We start from the raw sequence: 24,452 nt of genomic DNA on the forward strand, positions 1-24,452 counted from the left end.
ATAAAGAAGAGCATGTGTTCCTAGAAGTGATGAAATGGCCCCCACAAAGCCCTGATATCATCATCCAGTCTGTCTGGGATTACATGAAAACAGCGAAGCAACTGAGGCTGCTTAAATCCACAGAAGAACCGTGGTTATTTCTCCAAGATGCTTTGGAACAACCTACCTGCCAAGTTTCTCAAAATACTGTGTGCAAGCGTTCCTAGAAGAATTGATGCTGTTTTGAAGGCAAAAATTGTTTTGTTTTCGGTTTTTATTCCGTTTTCTCATATTCACATATGGTGGTATCTTAAAAGAAATAAAACCTTATCGGATCTGTTATTTTATCACATGAAAAAAAACACAGGAACCTTTTAAGAAGCCTTCTCATTTTATATGGCAACAGCCTACCAGTGCCTGATTTTTGTGTCACATGCTTATTTAACATTCCCAGAAAAATTTGGGATGAGGTAAATTATACATGATTGAAATCAGTTACCAAAGGTGAGAAGCACATACCACCCATAAAAATGCTGTGTTTCTTATATAATTTAAAACTTGTATTTTCATTGCTGTCACAGCTTAATAAATATACTTAATTTTAGTTATTAAAGCTTTGGTACCAGGTTTTCATAATCTACACTGAATGCGTGAACAGTATCGGCTCAGTGTCAAGATCAGTGATTATTCTCAGTATTTTTGGATATAACATGAAAATAATAGATTATATGTAGGGAAATAATCAAGTTATTGAAACAACTTTCAATAATAGTTGACAAAAATGTGAATATGTGTTTTTTATGGTGGAATTGGCTTAAATTCTTTGGAAAAGATTTGATATTATGTAAAATGTATCTTTCAAACTTTCTCCTCGAAAGAGTTTAACCACTCTTTCCAGGGTGTATTACAAATCCCGTTTGGAATTTAAAGGGTTAACCGCGGGCATGATTATGTGATGGAGATCGACTGTTCTATTCAGATCTTAACATCCAGTAATTGTTACAGTCCCTGGATATTCGGTGGATAACTTGTAGCCAGAAGGACCCTGATGTTTCCCGGGGGTTCATTTGACACATTCCAGTGTAAAGACATTATGGTGAAGCTCCAGTCCCCCAGAACTGATCATTGATAGGTAGGGTCTGCTCACCCCATATTCCCCCATTAACTGATCACACTAGACGTAGCCCTGTTAAAGCTTATGTGCAGTGATCACAAGGGACAGCTAATAAACAGCAGCTTGTGCAGGCTCTATTACCCTGTTTTCTCACCTCAGGTTCAAGCAACGTGTAATTAATTAGGTGAAGCGAAACAACTCGAATTGCATGATGCAGATCCACATACATTCGCGACACAGACACTCATAGGAAAAGTCTTAGACACATTTGAGCCATATCCATTACACGCGTGTAGGGTAACAATGCTGGAGGCAGCGATACACATATAGCCGCTCTGTGTATAGAGTTGGCAGAAGCCCGGTACATTCTTGGGATGATAGTGTCTGATCTCGGCTGCAGTCTGATCGTACAGATCCTATTTATATCAGTTCCGGATCTAAACTTAGATACAGGCATCAGGACAAGAGAGGAGAGACCCTCCAGTGTCAGGGACAGAGCGACGCAGTGTTCAACTGTTCCATGGAGAAGAAGAGACAGTGATTCTCACATCTGTACATCTAGAAAGTAGGTGGAAACCCCCCTCCACCACCAAGGAGGAGGTGGGGGGACCTCCAACCATCCACAGAAAGCAAGAGGGAAATATCCACCTACTGAGAGGAAGAGAAAATACCTTCCACCCACTGAGGGAGAGAAAGACCCTCCACCCACGAAAGGAGAGAAAAGTCCTTCCACCCACGGAAGGAGTCTTCCAGAAGAAATCCATAGAGACGACCCACCATGTGCACTCAGGCTCAGTCCTTTATCGGTGGATCAAACGCCAGTAAACCTTGAGCTCTATTTGGACTTCAGTGTGGAAAGGGGTGGTAGCCACTAAATGGTATATAGCGCTTTAAAAGAAAGGATCTTGAACAGCTGAACTTCTGCTTCAAGGCACCTGTCCTTGGTTGTCAAGATAAAGATATGCCTGATCTTCTATCACATTTTCTGGAGCCTTTCAGTGAAACCATAGAGTAGTCCTCGCCAACCCTGCTACACGCTACAGTTCTGAAGACAGAGAGGATCGCTTATGAGTGAGGAACAGCAGAATTCACTGAGGCTCCTGCGAGCATCATATGAGTACCGGGACAGAGAAAGAATCAGCGCTCCATCACAGCGCTCACGGGTGGGTGGTACAGCCAAGCCCCTCCTTCATCGGTAGTTGGAACTTGTACCTCCCTGGTCCTCACTGAGAAGCAGTATTTATGGTCCTCATGGCTCCAACCTCCTCAGATACATCTTTCTGAGTCAGTCCCTGGTACTGTCCAAACATGAATCCCGGATTTTTTCTCATCCCCAGGCATCTCCTATGGATGCTACTAGGTAAGTTGTTCTTTTACTTACCATCAGTGTTGGGCTCTACATAGATAAAGTTTCATGCTTCTCTGTTTCTATTTTCCTCTTTATTGGTGTGGAATGTATGCATTTATATATATATTTAAAGGAATCTGCAATATTTTAAAAGATGACCTACAACTAAATCATTATCAGAAAGGAGAAAGTGTGCTGGTTAAATTGATGTATGGAATTTGAGCACCTACTCTTGTCAATGTCCTCCTTATCAAACAATATGTAATCCTACTTGCTATGTGGCTTAACTATCTGCTTGTTTTACAATGCAGTGATCACTGTCTGTGGAAGTTGAAGGTGCTCACGTTCCTTATTTTTGTAAAACATTCTAAGTTGGTTTGACCTTGTGTGTCACCCCTAAAACAATTTGTAATGTTCCATGTTATAACAGTGTGTATGAAAGTTTTACTTAATATATAAGGTGTTTTCTTTAATCAAGAATTAATCCGATGTGCGTTGTTGAAATGATTATGCAGGAGGTTCCAACCCAAGGATCCAAAGATTTCCTGACCGCTTTTGTAGCATGAAGGGCTGGGACACATAACACTTCAGATATGTGACCCACTGTAAAATTTACAATGTTAAATATATATATATATATATAAAATGGAATAGTAAGATTCAGACCCGTCTTTAGGTAAGGTATTAAAGAACTTAATGAAAAATAGCAAACTGTTTTTCTTGAGATTGATGTTCATTAAATAATGCAGAAAGATAATTGACCTTTGCAATAAGAACAATCATCAGTGCATTGGCCTCTAAGATATAATTAACAGGTATGTTTTTATGTCCATTTAGATAAATTATATTTCTGGACCTTCTGTCCAACAGGAGAAGGGCTTGGTCCCACAGGTCTGGATAAGCATTTTTTCATCCTAAGATTTGTAAAGTATCTGTCTGTATCCTCATTTGTGTTCTAAAGAAAGTTTTCCTAACTTTTTAAGAAGAAGCCATTCTTAATTTAACCTTTTCTTTTCAGAGGACAAGGTAGGAAAACAAAAAAGCCACAGGAAATAATTATCCAGCTGAGAGCCAGAAGGGTTAGCAATGCATTGGAGGACAATTAAAGTAAACACAGGCATGTTTGCATTCAATTCCGACAGGACTTGTGTGCCCTAGTTGTGCTCATTGGAAACATCGGTCTTCTAAACAGTCCCAACTATATGCATTATTATATGTATTTTATTGCTGATATCAATTATGGGTTAGATTGATCTGATCTTGCTCTGATTATTTCTGTACAAATCTCTGTGCTCTGAAAGTATCATTCCTTTCGTTGCTATGCTTGGGTGAAAAAGTCCTTTTCATGCACATTTTTCTAATCCTTGACGTGTCAAGTCTGTGACAAAGGCTGAAATCCCGTAGGGATTTAGAATCCTTCGGATCACAGCCATTTCACCGGTTATCTTATCTCTGGTCCCCGGGCTGCAATGTCACAGAGCATGACACTTTCCCTTCCAGAGGAAATAGCAGTGTATAGTATTACCCACATCTCTGGCCCAATGAATATGTGCTGAATATTAAACACATTAAGTGGATACACATGTTTAAAGTGACATAAGAACAGAAAAAAGCACAAAGCCTTAGCACATTCATGTAAACGAGGCTTGTTAGTTTTAACAGATGTTTTCTCTTTGTTTCTATTCTGCAGAGCCTGGGATAATCTATGGTTCTTGGTTAGTAGTTGAATACAGTCCTCCTGGATACATTTGTCTTTAAATGGACAGTTTTTTGCTTCAAACTCCTTCACTAGTAGGAATGCATATTAAAGTACTCAGTAGATGCTTTAAGATGAACATTTACCCATTTCGTAAGTGGAATTACTTAACTTTGTAAAATGTCCCCTCATCCTGTTTTCTGTGATTCCTGCTAGTTTTTGTCTCCTTAATTGAGCCAGTTACTGTACAGGAATGCATTCCCATTGAAGTTGGTTGGAGCACCAAATGCGCATGTGCAGGGGTGCTCACTTGACTAACGCTGAATGTAGATGAAGGAGGTGAGTACCTCACATATGCAATGTCCACAGCAAATAATGCATCTGGACTAGAGCTAGGACACAGGAATTTCATGCATTTGCATGAACAAGAAAGCAAATATAAAGAAGCGCCAAGCTTCCATATGCTTGCATATGAAGGCTTGAGTGTACCATGTGGGTTTTGGAGAGACAACAAAAAGGAGAAACAAATTGGGAGATAAGAAAGAGAGGAGAGAGAACACAAAAGAAAAGAGACAAATGATGAAAAAGGGAAAGGAAATTAGAGTGAAGGGAAAGTGTAAAGACAAAGGAGATGAAAGAAAGGTAAAGAGTAAAGACAAGAAAAGAGAGAGAATGGAAAATAAAAAAGGAGCGAGAAAAGCGAGGAGAGAAAGGAGGGAAGAGTAAAGAAAAGGGAGAGGAAATAGGAAAGGCAAAGAAAGTAGAGCAAAAAAAGAAATCGGGAGGGGTGAGACCACTTTACCTATAATATATTAAAACCACAAAACCTGCTCACAGTGCTCCAGACAGTGTCAATCATCGTTGTCTTACCACAGAATCTGCACTGATAATACCGTGGGTCATCGCCAGAGTCTAAGCATCTCCAGTGCATGCACACCTCGATACTGTATGTCATCCTACCCCTGTGTGTCAGCATAAGCATTCACAGCACATCACTTCTCCACCTCACCCAGGCTAAACATTGTCTCTCCAGGTGTGCTCCGTGCGCATTCTAGGCCCATGTTTACTCATCTAAAAGCTGCACAGTGCCAGTCTTTGCAAAATTTGGACTCAAATGGCCACCAGCCCAGCTTTGACCAACATAAAGAGGTAAATTCAGGAGCTAGGTCAAGTTTCACCATCAAATGAATGCAGCCACATAGCACCATTGCTGGCCACCATATGGCCAAACCAATCATGAGGCTTCCTACTCTTTACGGTTCCATTTATACAGGTCACACATTCCTAAGACTGGCCTTGCTTACAGAAAGTATAATTAGTTCTTTAAATCTGAGTTACCAAACAGGCAACACATCATTTATTGTATTGTATTATTCCAAGACGACTATGATTAGTATGTTACTGAAGACTAACCTCTGGAGATAAGATACATACCTAGGCTAGAGCAACATGCACACAATTTTTTGAATAAAACTTTTTACTGGCGCTACAGGAAGCTGAGGGTGTAGACACCTGAATTAGGAATGTCTACTTTAATACAGGCACATGATATAAATCTACTCTTAAAAAATCATCTATAGACTCACAACAATAACTGAGTGACAAGATTAAATTTCATGCGGCTTACAGAATTGTCGTCTAAGTTCCTGAACTGTTAGAGACTTTGATGTTACATTAAAGGATAAACTATAACTAATGTGCTGTATAATCACAATTTCCCATGACTTTTCTTTCAATTCAGTATATGCAATTAGAGTGTTTACTTTGCGTTTTTTTATCTACTTTTATTATTATATTATGTGTTATCTTTGATATTATAACAAAGAATAACAGTGATATCAATAATTAACAAATGTGGCTCTTTTAAATTTAAACAGCCTAACTTAACCAGTGTGGGAATTTACTCAGGTAATAGCAAAGTTTGGTTTGTTCATGAAGGAGGTAAGCTTGTGTATTTCTGCTAGGATGTTCTACTTCCATATAACATTCATGGTAACATAACAGGTATACTTAACAGTCCATAAGGTAAAAGAAGAGGTAGGCAAAGATGGACACTTTGCCTACCTCTGCTTTTACCTTATGGACTGTTAAGTATACCTGTTATGTTACCAACTAGACGCGAGTTGTGATAAGGCTGCATGTAACTAGACCTTACAAAGGAGATGACTTCGTGTTTACTGGACCAACAACTACAGAACAGATATGATTGTTACAAGGAGGTCTTATCGGTAATGCCCCTGCTCCATAGTTTGACACAACAGGGTAATTTCTTTTTAAAGGAAGGCAATTGTGGGAATTGTAGGAGGGGTTGTTTAGGTGGTCTGAAATAAAAAGTCAATGATGGTAACATTAAATAAGGGAACTAGTTGAGGTTCTGCTACATTTTATCAAGCAACTTCATGAATTAGTAATACTAATTGACTTTAACATGAGAACTCCATTTCAAATTATCCCAGTTTTTCTGTAGCAGCTTCATATTTTATGCTCGGTTGATTATTATAAAATTGTTAGGAGAGCACAGATATGTTATTGCATTTTACAGCGGTTACTGATAATTCACTGGTTATGGCAAACTTTGTATATTTGGGTTTGCGTAGGACACCATTTACTCTAGGACAGGCCTTCAATTCTGTACTTTTGTGAAAGGAAGATTACACCACTGAGAGATTAGAGGAGTACACAATTTTCTGATCATATCTATAATTGCCGTTCCTCCCCTTGCCTTGCTCTAGTTGTGTTATTATTAGACTCTTGAAGATCATTCTGAACTGTATAATTCTCATTGGTGAATAGGCACAGCACAAATACTTTTACAAATACAATATACAAGTGAATGCCTATTTATATGCCAAATATAGTTTTACTCTAAAGTAAAATAGCCAGTTCTGCAGGCAATGTTTACCCATGTCCAGGGCCGCCGCCGGACTGGTGATGAGGACTCCCATATCCCATTAGAAATTCATATTTTTTATGCTTTAATCCCATCACCTAAATGAAATGTTTCTGCTGTAATCATGGCTCACCCATTGTTTTTTTCACTTGACTCCTGCATCTAGTAGATGAGGATTTTATGTTCTGACAAACCCTGAAGTCAGTTACTCTCATGATACATAAAATAATGGTCAAAAACTGGGGGTAGGCTGAAATCTAGGCATTTATTCACTAAATTGTGAGTTGGCCTTTATTAACTAGAGATGAGACGATTCTTGGGAAACTCTAGCTAAGCTCATAAGCTAAGGCACCCATGGGGTCTCTTTGAACCTTACGATTAATGCAAAATGCACTGAAAACACCCCTGTTCAAATAAACTTCTGATGAACATGGTATAATTTTTTTTAGGCTGACTTCCAGTTCTTTAAATTGGGACGACTTGATTTGCTTTGATCTCTTGGGTTATTAGTGAATGATGTTTTACATAATAAGTTATTGTTAACCTCTTTATCTGGAATATAGTCTACTCTTTTGTATGTCAAACATACATTTTTACTCACTGAGGTGGAAGAAAAGGTTAATTTATTCTGCACAGCATGAAGCTTGCAAGATCTATTTCTCTATAGCAGAAAAAAAAAACCCTGAGATATTTTGGCAGGAATCTGATATTTCTGCACCATTAACCTGAGCAACCTATAGGGATTCAGAGAGACGTGTGATGGTGGGTTCTTTGTCAGCGCTGAATGTTCCTGACACCCCTGAGCTGTGCTCTGCCTGATATCATTCTAATAAAACCAAAAACTAGACACTTGGGCTGGCGTCAGCTTTTATGGATAGACTAAAACATGGGAAGGATGGTTTGTGTCTGTGTGAGACCACTTCTACTAATAAGACAGGGACAGCTGCCAATTTAACTTCTCTAACTAGCACAATCATGTCCCCTCTTTACTGCATCCCTTTTAGATGATCGCGTTTATGTCATCACACCTTGGCAACTCATTTCATTTCTTTCGAATTATGACTCAGTATGTCCTGTGGGTCTCGTAATTCTGAATTTAGATACTGGATTTGCTTTTGTGTGAACTTCCCCCAGGCTGCTGTGACATATGCTAATTTTAACCCTGTCACTGCTTTGGAGTAGGTTTGTAACGTCTTTGTCAAGGGAAAGGTTACTCAATTATTTGTCCGTTGCCTTCATAAATAATTTTTTTTTATTTCATATATTATTATGGGTCAGCATAAGGACATTTGCAATGATAAGAAAAAAGAGAAGAACGAGAAGGATGAAGAAAAAAAGACCATTTGGTTGTGGTTGTAAGAGCCTTACTCCCCAACCAGCCTCCAGGTCTTGATGTCAACGTGACTAAGAAGGTCCATATGTAATTGTGATTTACAAACTAAGTGTGCTTCAAAGAAATCATGTCATTGTGGTCATACATGGGAACTTACCAGTATAGGCTACCTGGAGCTATCCCTAATCCGAGGGGTTGACCTCACAAGGGGCCGTGGCTAGCCATCCTTTGAGGTAGGGCTAGCCATGCAGTGGGCAGGGTCAGTCACACAACTAGGTGCTAGCTTCAACTAGCCTAAAGTGAGCAGGGAGAGAGAGTTAGCAGGGCCAAACATTGCACTACTGCCTTGAGAAAGAGGAATGGGACCAGGGTTGGAGCCATTTACTCTGACAGTCCAGATCAGACCATTTACGTTATGTGTGTGCGTGTAAGACTGTCTCAGCCAAACAAATGTAAGGAGTTGACTACAACCATGATCAACCCTTTTCTTGTTTACTTATCGCCACTATAATGGGAGAATATGGGCAGGGCTGTCAGCTTGTTCGGTATCTCTGAAACATCTAAAATTCTTGCTTATCCTTGAGAGACACCCAGGTATTATTTAAATACATAGAACCAGAAATGTTTGATGCTATAATTAATCTAGTGGCAGTCTGCCATCTTTCAATCTGGGGAAATTCCTCCAACCGAGAGGTTTATTAATGGAACGTCCCATGGACACATTTGCCAAGCAGAATACTCAACATACTTAATTCTAGACACACACACACACACACACTGGCCACCTAGAAACATACCAGCACAGCATAGAGTATCTTTCAACCACACAGAAAGGTTACTGTCGGATGAAAACCCAGGTCACGGATGCAGCTATTATATTTGAAAATAGAGAATATCAAGGTATATATGTGAAGCAAATAATATATATATATATATATATATATATATATATGTACAAAAAAATCAATGAATAAAACCCTGTTGAGTATTTTGGCGATAATGAAACAGAGTCCCTTGTGATTAATTAGAACTTAAAACATACGGATGGTTAAACAAAAATAAGCGATTCAAGTGTTATTAGCCACTCAGTCAGTTTGTATAACCAGAGAGCATGACATCTCCCACTAATTGTGTTTACATATTCTTGAAGTGCTTGTCTGTTGTAGTATTATTTGTTTAAAATTTTGCAGTCTTGTCTGAACTTTCAAACAAAAATACGAATGTAGTTTGTTTTGTTCATAGTATCTGTCCAAGTACAGTGATACTATGGTAAACAGATGCTTTAGGAGACATAAACATTTCGCATCCTAATTAAGATGGCAGATGGCAAGTAACTGAATTTGTTCACAAACTGAAATTTTCTAAAAAGGTTGTATTTTATGATAGTTAAAAGCAGACGTTGGAGGTTGTATATAAAAAGTAATTATTGCGTAAACTTTAAAAAGTTAGTCCTATTACCATAGGAGTCAACAGGATAATGCCATGAATTAGGCTAAGACCACCTTATGTACTTTGCCTGAGAAAAAATTGTATACGTAGCATCCTTTGCATTACTTTTATCAAATATTATACTTTTCATCAGAAGATTACATTGTATCACTTTGTAGGGGGGGCATAAACATTTTTCAAATGTTATTTATGTGCTATTAACTATAAAAATGGAGATACAAATAGATGGGCTATGGGCAGTCATTTGCCCACAACTTCCTCTGCAGTGAAACAGGATACTATGCAAATAACCTACTGTGACAAAACTGGTGTTATTGGGGGAACATTTGTCTGAAAATCCTATTGGCAAATAACATGGTATAACAAAGTGTAACCAGGGGTGGGCTGGCTTGGCGGGCAATTGCTAATTCTCCATTTTGGGAGGGCTTGCTCATGGAGGCAAGGCTTAGTGAGTTCACATAACCAATTTTACATGACCCTATGGTAGTAGCGTGCCTCCTCCAGCACTAGTTCCCAATTAGATGAGTTATTTTGTGTGTCTATGGGTTAAGTAAGTGAGCATATATTATAGTGAGTGTATGTATGTTAGCCTGTGCAGGTGTGTGTCTGTGTGTAAGGATGTTAGTGTTTGTGTATATTTGTTGGTTACTTGGGCCACTTGACTTTGCCCTCGGCCAAAACGTAGTAGTCGTAGTCTCAGCGGCGTACCTAGAGTATTTGGCACCCGGGGCGAATCCTGTATGTGGGACCCCCCGAGTCTGCCCCTGAAACAGCCTGCCTGTGCCAACTATGTCCCTGAAATAGCATGTCTGTGCAAATTCTGCCCCTTTAGATGTCTACCTGTGCCACTTCTGCCCCCAATCAGCCTGCCTGTGCCACCTCTGCCCCTAATCAGCCTGCCTATGCCATTTCTGCCCCTAAACACTAACTTACTCACTACTAACTTACTAACTTAATTCATTCAGTCACCTACTAACATTCATTCACCCAGATTTCACTGGTCCCGGGGCCAGCCGAGCATCACCGAGGGGCTGTGCAAACGTCCATGACAGTCCGCATCTTACTGCTGTGGCGCCCGAGCATTGTATGAGAAAACTCTAATACAGTGCGTGGGCACCACAGCAGTAAGCTGCAGGTCTGTGTTATGCGACCGGCAAGGCCACTGGGCACCCATCTGATGGGTGGCACCTGGTGCGGACCGCCCCCTCACCCCCTTTAGGTAAGCTACTGCCTAGCCTGAGTATAATTATGCATATTGCATGCATTTACTAACATTTAATATCTTGTTGTCTGCTTGTTTGTGGATGGTATGTCCATGCAAAAAGAAAACTACACCCAGAGACAGTACCTTCCATAGCCTTACAGCCCTAATTGTGATCCTTCTCATATTAAGAGGGAACCATTACTCCTCTAATCTTAATAAGTGGGTTCTTGTTATCTACTCTCTCTATGGGGCGATGATTTAACAAGCAAGGACCAAATGTAGACCTCAAATGTATTTATATGTTGTGATGCGCTCACCCTTTAGGATCCTCTTTCCTAGTGTACATAAATTCAATTTAGTGAAATGTTCTTCATAGAAATCCCCCATTCCTCTGGTTAATTTTGTGACTTTTCTTTGTACTCGTTGCAGTTTAATCACATCTTTCTTATGAATTGGTGCCCATAAATAAACTCTACACTCTAACTGAGGCATAACTAATGCTTTGTCTAGAGACCTAATCGAATTATATGATTCTGCATTGATACTTTTAATGCATGCAAGTATTATTTGTATAGAATATTGCTATTATTTTCTATCACAAGCCCCAGTAAGACCTAGGGTTGGCTCCACCATAGCTTATCTTTTAACTGTTCTATCCGTAATTAAAGTCACTGTGTCTCTCGACACTTGAATCTTCAAAGTGCGATGGATACTCCACAAGTATGTGTTTTTCAGGCGGAGAGGCTTTGAAAGATTCAAGTCAACGGTGCAGTAAAGGATAAAGTTTTACTGAGCTAATAGTCGTAAAATGATACAGACAGTGAAAGACTCATAATCCATTATATGGGTAAATATATTGTACCAAGGACAGGTAGTTAAAACAGGGTCAAATCAATAGAATTATAAAATTACAGGCAAGATTTACCTGTTTTGTGCAATTACTGTGACACCACCACAAATGAACTGCTGCCTGGCTACATTTATTATAAATAAAGTAAAGGCTGCAGTACATTACTTGAATACATGTGTGTTACAATATTAGTCATTTAAACATGATGTCTGTGACAGCAGAGTCTCCAGTTTGATAATACCCTTGTCTAGGAATGTACAGTATGTACAAGTAGATCCAATTTTAACAATAGCGGCTTAAAAAGTAGAGGTATTCTTTTTATAATATTTTTTGTAATAATAATTAACCCCTTAAGGACAATGGGCGGTCTCTAAACCCATTGAAAATAATGCATTTTGAGCCCGTACATGTACGGGCTTTGTCATTAAGGGGTTAAATCTGAAAATGTTTTCAATTAAATTAAAATAAATATATACATCAAGAGTTAGACGGGAGTAAAAAATGGACATAAAGACTTGGGACCAAAATAGGACACACAGTAGTTTCCCAGCAGTTGTACCATTTGGCACTCAAAGTGCTGTTGTTACAGTGAAGGAAAAAATTATTTGATCCCCTGCTGATTTTGTACGGTTGCCCACTGACAAAGACATGATCAGTCTATAATTTTATTTTTATTTGAACAGTAAGAGACAGAATAACAACAACAAAAAAATCCAGAATAACACATTTTAAATGATTTGCATTTTACTCAGTGAAATAAGTATTTGAGCCCTTTGCAAAACATGTCTTAGTACTTGTTGGCAATCACAGAGGTCAGATGTTTCTTGTAGTTGGCCACCAGGTTTGCACACATCTCAGGAGGGATTTTGTCCCGCTCCTCTTTGCAGATCCTCTCCAAGTCATCAAGGTTTCGAGGCTGACGTTTGGCAATTCGAACCTTCAGCTCCCTCCACAGATTTTCTATGGGATTAAGGTCTGGAGACCTGCTAGGCCACTCCAGGACCTTAATGTGCTTTTTCTTGAGCCACTCCTTTGTTGCCTTGGCCGTGTATTTTGGGTCATTGTCATGCTGAAATACCCATTTTCAATGCCCTGGCTGAGGGAAGGAGGTTCTCACCCACAATTTGACGGTACATGGCCCCATCCAGTGAAGTTGCCCTGTCCCCTTAGCAGAAAAACACCCCCAAAGCATAATGTTTCCACTTCCATGTTTGACGGTGGGGATGGTGTTCTTGGGGTCATAGGCAGCATTCCTCCTCTTCCAAACACGGCGAGTTGAGTTGATAACCACAACTGCCAGAAAAAATATGATCTATGTGAAACTATGAATAAAAGACAAATATCTTAATAAGCATAATGTATCCAGAGTAACTATGTGATATATAAACAAACTCCTAATAAATGTGGGTGTGTTCATAAAATACAGAACATATAATTTGTATGAAACTGTTTTGCAACGAAATGCAAAAGCTTATAAGATCTGAATGTAAAAAAGTACTGGATAGTCTTGTCTTTAGCACAAGCTGTGAGGTGTGACACAGGCAGATAATTTAAATATACATTATGTATGCAAACAATACACCTGTCTGGTATGCATGGCAATGAGATCATTAGATGAAATTTTACACCAGGTCTGTGACTTGCTTATAATCCGCAGTTGAACTGGACGTTAGTAGATGACAGTCACCAGAATCAGGAATCTGCACACACCACAGGAACTCAGGTGCTTAGCTGTGCCAGGAAGGGCCAGCTCCCCAGTAAATCAAAATAGAAAAAGGCTCCAGGCACTCAAGGGTTCCACTCAGGCAGGTTTATTTGAAGGAGAAGGACAACAACGTTTCGACCTCACGATGAGGTCGAAACGTTGTTGTCCTTCTCCTTCAAATTAACCTGCCTGAGTGGAACCCTTGAGTGCCTGGAGCCTTTTTCTATTTTGAGTTAGTAGATGACAGACCAGCCTTCTGAATCCTCTGATCACTTCATGCCGTTAGTTTGTAGACTGATAATCAAATATGGGAGAACAATTCTTGATCGACTGAGTGGCTTGACTTGCATTTGGCCATATCTTCCTGAAACCACAAGAAGTTTCTTAGGAACCCTCAAAAAAGAATGGAATCATTGTCTTCCTATTGGCACTGTCCTATGTGCCGCTATCCATTAAACTTAACTAGTCATTTTTTTTAAAATTATTAACTGTTAAGGATTGACTCCAAACTTTCTGTCCTTCTGTCACAGTTTTTAATATGTGAAACCATAGAAATATCGTCAGACTATCGTTACAGTCATTGCCTAGAACAGGGGTTCTCAAACTGCGGCCCTCCAGCTGCTGCAGGACTACATCTCCCATACTCCTCAGCCAGCCCCTTAGCTGAAGGAGCATTATGGGAGATGTAGTCCTGCAGCAGCTGGAGGGCCGCAGTTTGAGAACCCCTGGCCTAGAAGCAGGGGCCCACTGAACATTTGCCCCATGTGCCCTAAGGCCAATCTAGCACTGGTCAAGAGATAGCAGTCTGGAAAATAAATAAGCATCATTTTAAAGTTTCACATACAGCTCGTATGAAATAGGGTATGACATCTGCTGCCAAAAGACGATTTCATGTGTGCCTTTTCATTCATAGATATGATACTAATAAATATATCATCAAAATATCTGCTGTTCCAGGAGAAGATAACCCAAGCAGTTTGAATGCCAGTAGCATATCATATTGCTTATAAAGAGTTAGATAAACATGGTTCTCAGTGATATCAGTTTATACATCAGTTCACAACCGCAAATCTTCATACCAGGCCTGTCTGACAGCAGGACAACTGGTTTAGGAGAGATTAATAAACATTATTAAAATAGAAGTATCATGAGAAGAAAGATTTTTTTATTGAGAATGCAATACTGTTCAAAATAAACAGTAGGATAAAAATGCAATATTGTGTGGTAATGTGTAATATTCTGCTTGTACTCAGCATTTTGTGATCCCCATAATCCCAGATTTTCCATAATGGATTTATTTCTGGTGGTCTCTTGGCCGAGCACAATGTGACCAGGCTTAATCTTAGCACATAGCAGAGTGGTCTATATGCCCTTAATTAGTTAATTACTCCAGAACTGCACAGAATTTAGTACAATTTAAACTATTCCTACTCTTTAACATTTACAGTATACTACCATTATTACAAATAAATTCCTCTTCCCTCTGTAGTAGTGCAGCTTTATGTAGTAATTAAAGTCTACGTTTGATGAAGGACGCAGGTAACCATAATGCATATAACGTTGCATCATCATCTGGCACACATGTGACCCCAATCTCTATAAATGTTACCTCAATGCCAATCTCATTAGCTTTATATATTTTCTCTCTAGCCATACATTTGTAATTACTTCAGTAATTATAGAGAGTTGCTACCACATTTTGTCAGGGTTCCATCATTATGGTTAGTTCATTTAAAAATGGCAACTAAAGCATACAGGGGTCTATTCACTATTTCCAGAATTTCTCACCAGCCATACCAACCTGCGAATAGACACTGGTCTGATGAAGCAAATTGAAAATAAAAGCATGCTTTCATGCCATCCTGGAGATCAGATCATCTGGGTTCAGGTTCATCTTTTGTGAGTGTCCCAAGTCCCGGGGTTGATGTTATGTATGTTTGCATTAATATTGATTGCAATGAATAACATATTTATTATTTCCTCATTATTGACATAGCTATCTTTAACACTGCGAAAGTTTGTGGACAGCTCCTCAAACATTAGCTTATAGTTTGAGGTAAAGTGACTTCCGTTGTATTTTTTCTCCTGCAAAGAGCGCTGAAATCAAATTTTTGGTGAGTTTCCAAATTGTGGAAAATTCCACTATACGTTTCAGTCTAGATTTCATAGGAATCCGTGTAGAGCATTTAGATGAGCAGCCTATGAACTTTGCTTTTGTAAAGACAAGACAATAACGTTCTACTATATATCCCTTCTGTCACTAGAACATGTGTATTCCCCCCATTCTGTTATGGGTGATTTTGGTGATCATATACTTGTGGTATATGAGACCAGTTGTCTGTTTTAAAAATTGCATTCAAAAGTGTTAGACAAAATAGGCCCACATGAAGTCTTTGTTCAGTCACTAAGTTTGTACGACATGGACAAGTTGTACTGATCTGAAAATCAGAGATTGCTACCCCTGAGATCAGAAAACCTGGTGTTCACTTCATGGTCTTCCGAAAATGATTACGTTTTTTATTTTTTCCCCGCATATAAAAAACCAAAACAAAAGAAAAACTGGTGTTTTTTGGGAGTGATAATCAAACATTTGTCTTCAAATAATACTGTTGTAATATTTAACCTTCAAATCTTTTCATAGGTGTTGCCAGCACTAGTATGATTGACTGTACCCTCCTTCCCCGCTGGACATGACAGCTCTAACAAAGTCCTTTATCTTGCTAGATCAGTGAAAACCCCACTAATCCCACCCTTTAAACGACCTATCGAGCCATCATCTGTCATAATGTATGCTTTTGGAACGCTGATATTTCCATTTGTGGGATCTGAGGAGCGACAGACTTGACATATAAATAATATATATGCACATGTTATTATATGCTATTATCAGTCATAACAAGTGTTCTAGCTGAGTGAAAGCGTTGATTGTTTCTCATTTGGAGTATGTAACTCCTTCCTGTCTCTCTTTCTTGCAGCCCCTCCGTTGATGGTGGTCACAGGCTGTGATGAAGCGATGTACACTCATGTGCTGAAGGAATTTTGTCTGCAGCAATTCGAAATAGAAATGGAAGACCTGGGTAAAAGGCTGTGGTGTGACTGGGGAGACACAATGGGGTGAGTCTGAATGATACATCACAGCCAATAAAATTCAGAATGGATCCACATTTTGTTTTTTTTCATCACCATAATGTAATTCTAACAAAATAGTTATTTTTTCCCCCCAGGAGCGAAGAATTATATACTTAGTCCATTGCTTTATGGAAATAAGAATAAAAAATTAAATTTTCTGCAAATATGTACTTACATAAAGTTATAATACTGTTATAATAGACCGAATACTAAACATTGTTGGAATTTTATTGATGGTACTGTGCTTAGATGTTTTACTGTGCTTGCTTTAAAGATAGCATTAAATAGCATAGACAAGTACTACTTGTGACCTTCTATATATTGTATAAAGCTCCTACACTGTTGGCATCCTTAAATAATATGTGCGACAATGTATAAGTTTACGTAATGTAAAGATGACATAGGAAATGCTTGAAGTAACATGTGCATAAAAAAGACAAAGTGAAGTATTTTTACGGCAAATTGATACAAGCGTTGTTTATTTATTAGAGTTGGAAAACGAGACTTGGTTAATTTAAGTTCCTCACCCGCCTTTTCTATACTTCTGGCACATGCTCAGTAGAAGTCCGATTCTATGGGTATCAGCGCAGGAGTGGCAATCAGATGTGTGCTATATGAACACTGGGGTTTTGCCAGTATATATATATATATATATATATATATATATATATATATATATATATATATATATATATATATATATATGTGTGTGATTAGCTGCAGCTTCAGTGACTTTGTATTACTGAGCATGTGATAAAAATATATAATGAGAGAGAAGTCTTGGCTTGCTACACCAATGTTGAGCGTAGTGTTGGTGGTGCCTCCAGTATTTTTTCGAGGCTCCCTACAGGTAAATAACACACACAAATACTAACACACAAACTTGCAATAACACCACATGTTCACACATTGTCCTCCTCTCCTTCTCTTCCTCTTTCACATATTCCTCTTCTTCCTCTCTCTCCTTCCTTCTGTTTCTTATGTCTCCTCTCCACCCTCTCCAATCTACATTGCTGCTCACACAGTTCTCCCTCCTTCTTACCTCCAGCATGGATCCTTTACCTTTACTCTGTACTCTGTGAGCTGCTGCTCCTACCAGTAACGTAATTCAAGTTACGTGGCCCTGTTGGGTTGAACAGTGTCATCTGGGTGCCATGTACCCACTACACTCAGGTTCCCCAATGTGCTACGCATCTAGGCCTACTATATATATTAAGCTTTATTTGCCATGGAGTTCAGTTATCAGTGGCTTGGACACCAGATACAAACCTCTTGTTCTCTGTACCTAGAGAAATACCAAACATACACCACTGGAGTGGTCCATGTGGGCCAAACCATAGTTTTGGTTGTTATAGGTAAAAAAAGGTACACATTAGTAAAAATATTTGAGACACTTGGGACCATAGATAAAACTACTGTTGGACCTGGGGACAGCCAAGGAGGATGAGCATAATATTTTGTGATAAGGAGCAACTTGTGGGATGTCACAAGGCAGTAAAACTGTTGAGGCATTTGCCACTCAATATTGAAATGGGGGCAGTTGTTATCTTTGGAGCTATCTTTATTGATAGAATGCTAGTATCTTAAAATAGCTCTTTCATAACATGTTGGCTTTCAGTCTTGGGACACAAAAAGACATTTTATGTGAGCTCACCATAATTAAGAGATGACTTAAATATCATGTCATACCTTGTCCATGTTTTGTGGGAGGCTGTCTGATGTCACAGGACATTATGCTCACAGAACACCCTGTGCTCATCTTTTTTACCTTCGAGATACCAGTAGTCCTGATAATTAGGCCACTGTCTGAGACTGCTGGCAGTTGGGATAACTGGACTGACTTGGCAAATCTGTGAATATTGGCAAACATGATCTTTGCAAAAGTAGGAGATACATTTACCAGAGTACAGTTGGGATTGGTGCATTGCAATGGACAGTCCTAGATCATGAGCACACTGAGACTTGAAGAAGAAATCAGGCATTTCAAAGATATTAAGTTAGCATTCAGCACAAAGGAAATATTCAGCATTTTGTATGAATCTCTTATAATAGAGCCTGCAAAGAATAACAGCGGTCACCAAGGACACACAATCTGAGAAGTCTTATTAACAGCTAATAAAATGACGCAATTGCAGAATTGCAATTATATGGAACATGACGGGAAAAGTCCTGGAATGAAGCAGTACTTTCTGTTGTGAGTCAGTGACATTGTTCTGTTTAGAAGGGTTTACTGTTATACAAAATACATTCATGCATTTAAATATTGTATGTTCCAGTATAAAAAAGTTGTTATATTTTTCAATAGGCTTAAACATAATGGATTAGTCAAAGCTGCAGACAGAAGAATTTTATATTGATTGCGGCAGTCAGGAACTTGCAATAATGTTATGTAGATTGAAATAAAATTCATTTGCAACAATTAAGACTATTTAGATCCATTTGGAATTCCTTTAACAAGTTGTTACTGACAGATCTGAGTTACATGTAAACTCATGGTACTTTAAATGTTTTTTCTTGGCTTCTCCATCACCTTCAACCAGGCCTGCTTCAAGCCAAGAGTGCAACTGATCCGATGATCTGATTCATGATCAGAATCTTCGGATCATTCTGTGTGACTCACAGGAGTTACTGTTTCCCAGTCCCTCCCTGCAGTCACACTAACGATTGGCCCCGTCCCTTTCAATACAGAAGTTGTCTACGCAAATCGCGTAGAGCTCTACACGCTGTTAAATGGGGGGCATAAGGCATTTTTGGAGGCAGAGTGCTCTGTGAAATGCCTTTTAACCCCCTTAATGCCACTCTGCCTCCAGAAATGCCTTTTAGCCCTCTATACACCACTCTGCCTCCTGAAATGCCTTATACCTCCCTATATGCCACTCTGCCCCATAATATGCCCTTTAACCCCCTAAATGCCAGAGTGGCATATAGGGGTATAAGGCTATTCTGGAGGCAGAGTGGCACATAGGGGGTCAAAAGGCATATCATGGGGCACAGTGGCATATAGAGGGTTAAAAGGCATATCATGGGGCACAGTGGCATTTAGAGGGTATAAGGCATTTCTGGGGCAGAGTGGCAAGCCTGGGGGCAGATGTGCATAACTTGGGGGGCAGGTTGAAAAAAAGGAAATAAAAACAAAATATTTTTTCTCAATCATAGCTTTTATTAACAAAAAAATATTCACATAGTTTATATTTAATATTCAGATTTTGGGGGGTCATCTTATAATCAGGGTCGTCTTATAATCAAGCAAATACGGTAATTTATCTGGAGTACATGCAATTAATTTAGGGGCCGTTATGGTTAATGGGGTATTTAGGGTTAATTTAGGGGCAGTTATGGTTGATGGGGTCTTTGTTGACAGCTATTTTCTGTGATAGATTAGAAGTTTCAGAAGAAGAAAAATGAGTTATAGTTAAACAATTTAAGCACATTTTTGGCGCTATGTATGTACTCATGTGACAATCAGGGCTGCAGAACTTTATGAGATATGTACACCCACCAAAAACTCTGCACTTCTCGAAAAGCGGGACATAAGCAGAACAAACAGTACAGAGAGATTTGAATTCCAGTTAGAGACCTTCCTTTGTAATTAGATGTGTTTAGGACACATGGAGAAAGCCAAAAATGGTTCAATTTCACCACCTCACACAGGAATTTCTGGTACTGTATACTGGGACTGCCTATAATATCTTTGGCACATCGTAGCTTATGAGGATGTGGTCTGAGCATGGGATCCTACAAATTTTCATTAAGAACCTCTTTCCATTGTAACGACTCGCATATTTAGTTCATTGTACTGTTGTTCTCCAGGGTTTTTATTCTTTAGTAAAGAATATCTCTGCGGCTATATAGAGGTCAGGGGAAACCAGTGAACCTTGAGGGTATATGAGTCAGACTTCCTTGCCCATGAGGACAAGTCTGGTCTCCCTCGGGTGCTTCATTCCCATACTGCTACAACAGAAGTTTATATTCTTTCTTTTGTTGGATGCTAAAGAATACCATTATTAGACAAATCCATAATATACATTAAAACACTTTTTCACACACCGTAATGTTAAAGATGGATCGCCACTGGCAGGATCTGTCGCCCCATGTTAACTTTACTTACTTTAAACACATTGCTGTAAGCTCCCCTTTCACCAGAACTGATAGCTTTAGCTGGAAGAGTTTCAATTATTTCCAGCTGCTATTCACCCTGATTAGTCCTGCCTGGTAGTGGTTGTCTACGTTTATTTTTTATTCCTGTTTTTGTCCTTCATCGTGGGATAAGTCTCACAGTAGGGATAGACAACCTAAGGCATCCCAGATGTTGGAGAACATGATCATTTCTGCTCCATAGTATTTTTGTATTCATACATTAACTGTATATTCTAGTAAGCTAAGTGGGCTTAGATGTTGTAATGGCCATGTATTTTCAATTCTCTGTAACGTTTCCAAGTATGTGAGTATTTATATTTAACGCAAAAGGGAACTCTCATACAAGTTTTAGTATCATAAAATACTTTTATTGAAGCGATTTAGAGATTTAATCTAAAATTTTAATCTAAAATATTTAATCAGTGTTGGATGAGCCTAGTTAGTAGCACTTGGTGCAACATTCCCCCTCTCCCTGGTAACCAAAGCACACATACTAACACTCAAACTTACTCTAACACCTGCAGTACTGTACACATACACATATACACACACACTATCTGTTTCCTCTCCCTCGCATCACTAACCATTGGCGCTTAACACCATACTCTTACGTACACGATCATGACAATACCATAAACTAACATACATCAGTGACATTGAAAACCGATAAAAAGTAACAAATTTAACCCAAGGATTAATCTAGTGTTTAGGTCATCTCCTTTCTCTGCACTACGCATTTACAAAGAAAGCAAGAGTCAGTCTTCCACTACAGGTGACCAATAGTTTAATGAACGAGGAGAGCACAATTCATAATTGGTATAAAACAGTACATTCAGTGTGTGTGTCTGTGTGTGTGGGGGGGGGTGGCAGCATAAATAATTTACAGAAACTTATGTTTACTCAGATATCTGAGTAAGTAACAATTTAAGGACAGCAAAATATTCCAGTGGTGAAATGGAAATGATTGGCATTTGTTATTTATTTTAAATTGAAACACTTTTTAATTTTCAAAGTTCATGGGTTCACTAAATTATGATTTTTTTTAATTAAATGCTATCTTGTGAAAAGGTCTTTTACCGCTGGATAAATATTTAGGTTTCCTTCATCTTTTGTTTGCAAAGTAATTAAAAAGCCTAATTATTGAGACAGATAAACAGAAGCAGCTGATAAGCTGGGATTCAAAGTTTCTCAAGAGAAGAGAATTAATTTATCTCAAGAGGAGGTTAAAATGACAGAAACAGAATTTGGGTTTAGAGATGAAGTGAATGACATGAAAGGCTTTGTTACCCATTAGGCACCAAAATGACTGCTTAGCATTGACTGGTTCCAGCTATAGGCCAATTGGGCCGATCAATTGGGGTGATCAGAAGACCTACCCAAAGAAAAACCCAATGCATTGCTAGAGGGAATTCTTTGAAATTTTATATGCAATCCCAGCACTTCTAGTCAGGTCATACTCAGATGTGAGAGAGGTCTGTGCCTCCTATGGTGATGTTACTCCAATGGAAGGTAAGATGGAGCAGCATAACGTTTCATGGTTGAAAACAGTAATAATAACAAAGAAATATAGTGTAAGTGTAGATATGTCACTTGAGATCACGTCTAAAATAAAGGCACAACGTAAAGTACTATTGCACTGTTAACATGTTATGATTACTCTTTTTTTCTCCTACAGGATTTATACAGATGTCACAAACTGTACAGTTCTGTTGGCTGAGAAACTGGGCTGCTTCTGGCCAAACCAGGTAGTGGATCATTTGTTCATGGGTATCCACAAAAAGTACTTTAGGAACTGCTCTGTGACAGGACGGCTCCCAGCAGACCCTCCTTTTCCAATACTATGCTCAGTCCTTTTTGTTCCCATCCTTATAACTGTCCTCATGACAGCCCTCGTTGTGTGGAGAAGCAAGCGCAGCGAAGGGATCATTTGAAAACAAATAAGCTCTATGCTCCCTCTAGAGTCCCTTCTAGATTTTCTACTCACTCCCAAATTTGGGCAAGAGAAGAAAAACAATATCTACATTTTGCAGTCTGTCTGGATTCAAAGTTACTAAATTACACCTAAAAGGCACATTTAAAAGCTTTTGGAAGTATCAAGGATGGTGGCGTTCATCACTTCCTTCTAGGATATTTCTTAATGGCTGTCTCTTATCATGGATCTGGTGTTAAAACTGCTGCTGCATGTCTATCGTTACTGGTGACATCCAAACTCCACTGGCAAGAAATCATTTGCAAAATGGACCCAGAGATTGTGCTTTTCCATTGGAACAACAAACAGAGAAGATAATATAGCCTACCAAAAGTATAAAACATCCTGTGCCTCCAAGCCCTCTCTTGGCTGGGGTGGAACAAGTAATTGTGCAGGAGTTCGATTATTAAAAGTGGCATTTAGATTACAATGTTCTAGAACTATCCTTTAAACTGCTGGCCTTAATTGTCTGTGTGCCAAAACCTCACCAAGAAAGTTAAAGGACACTATAGGTCATGAAGACTGAATGTGCAACCAGGCTCATGACACAGAAGGGCATAATGATTATCAGTATCATAAGATGTGGCAATAACATAAGGCAGAGATATTTACTGGTGGGAAGAGAATTAACTTGCAGAACATCCTGCCTCCATAGTTACCATAATAAATACTGATCGTGATAGCTCAGAATGTCAGTAGTTGATTTGTGTTGAAATGCAGCTTTATTTAAAAAAAAATCTGAAGATGTTAAGCTGAATAAGCTCATGACCATATTATTCGTCTATCATTTTTTACCATGATTCCAGAAAATGTCCCACCTCTCTTACTGTAATCATATACCATATTTGCTCGATTATAAGACGACCCTGATTATAAGACGACCCCCCAAAATCTAAATATTAATTTAGGAAAAAAACAAAAAGCCTGAATATAAGACTACCCTATAGTAAAAAAAGTTTTACTAGTAAATATTAACTCATGTAAACAATTTTTTCATATTTATTAAAAGCTATGATTGAGAAAAATATATTTTATTTCCTTTTATTTGCCAACCTGCCCCCCAGTTATGCACATCTGCCCCCAGGGTTGCCACTCTGCCCCCAGAAATGCCTTATACCTCCTATATGCCACTCTGCCCCATGATATGCCTTTTAACCCCCTATACGCCAGAGTGACATATAGGGGGTTAAAAGGCATATCATGGGGCAGAGTGGCATATAGGGGGTTAAAAGGCATTTCTGGAGGTATATATATATATATATATAACTGCTAACAGCAATCACACTCCTATCAAGCCAAGGTAGCCAGTACATGCTGGAACCTGGAAATGATAGGAGTACAGCCTCCCTATGCCATGCTACCACCACCACCCCCCTTACACATCCATGCTATCACACACTCATTCACAAACATTTAAATACTCATTCATTCCATTAATCACACATACTTGCTCAAAAACCCTCCCCCACCCACTTACCTGAACTGCCGATCTCTCACTCGAAGACTTCTGCAGGGGCCCGGCTGTGCGAGCAACTTCTCTGGCCCCGCCCCCAGAGGAAGGAGGGGGGAGGCAGAGTTATGTGACACTCTGCTAGCTTCCTGTTCTCCTGCTGCTAGTAGAAGAGACGCTGCTCGCGACCAAAGCACCG

The 24,452-nt window shown here is 39.0% G+C and overlaps 1 protein-coding gene across 1 annotated transcript; it reads left to right on the plus strand.

Annotated features, from left to right (window-relative positions):
- Nucleotides 1-2,160: 2,160 nt before the first annotated feature.
- Nucleotides 2,161-22,765, plus strand: LOC149282395 (receptor activity-modifying protein 1-like). The gene is made up of 3 exons (XM_089498269.1): nucleotides 2,161-2,263; nucleotides 16,544-16,682; nucleotides 22,510-22,765. The coding sequence occupies exons 1-3, from the start codon at nucleotides 2,161-2,163 to the stop codon at nucleotides 22,763-22,765; spliced, it is 498 nt and encodes a 165-aa protein (XP_089354395.1).
- Nucleotides 22,766-24,452: the final 1,687 nt, after the last annotated feature.

Source organism: Sceloporus occidentalis, unplaced genomic scaffold (genome assembly GCF_023333645.1).
Source record: "Sceloporus occidentalis isolate IW3139 unplaced genomic scaffold, rSceOcc1.0.p SCAF_117, whole genome shotgun sequence".
Taxonomy (NCBI): domain Eukaryota; kingdom Metazoa; phylum Chordata; class Lepidosauria; order Squamata; family Phrynosomatidae; genus Sceloporus; species Sceloporus occidentalis.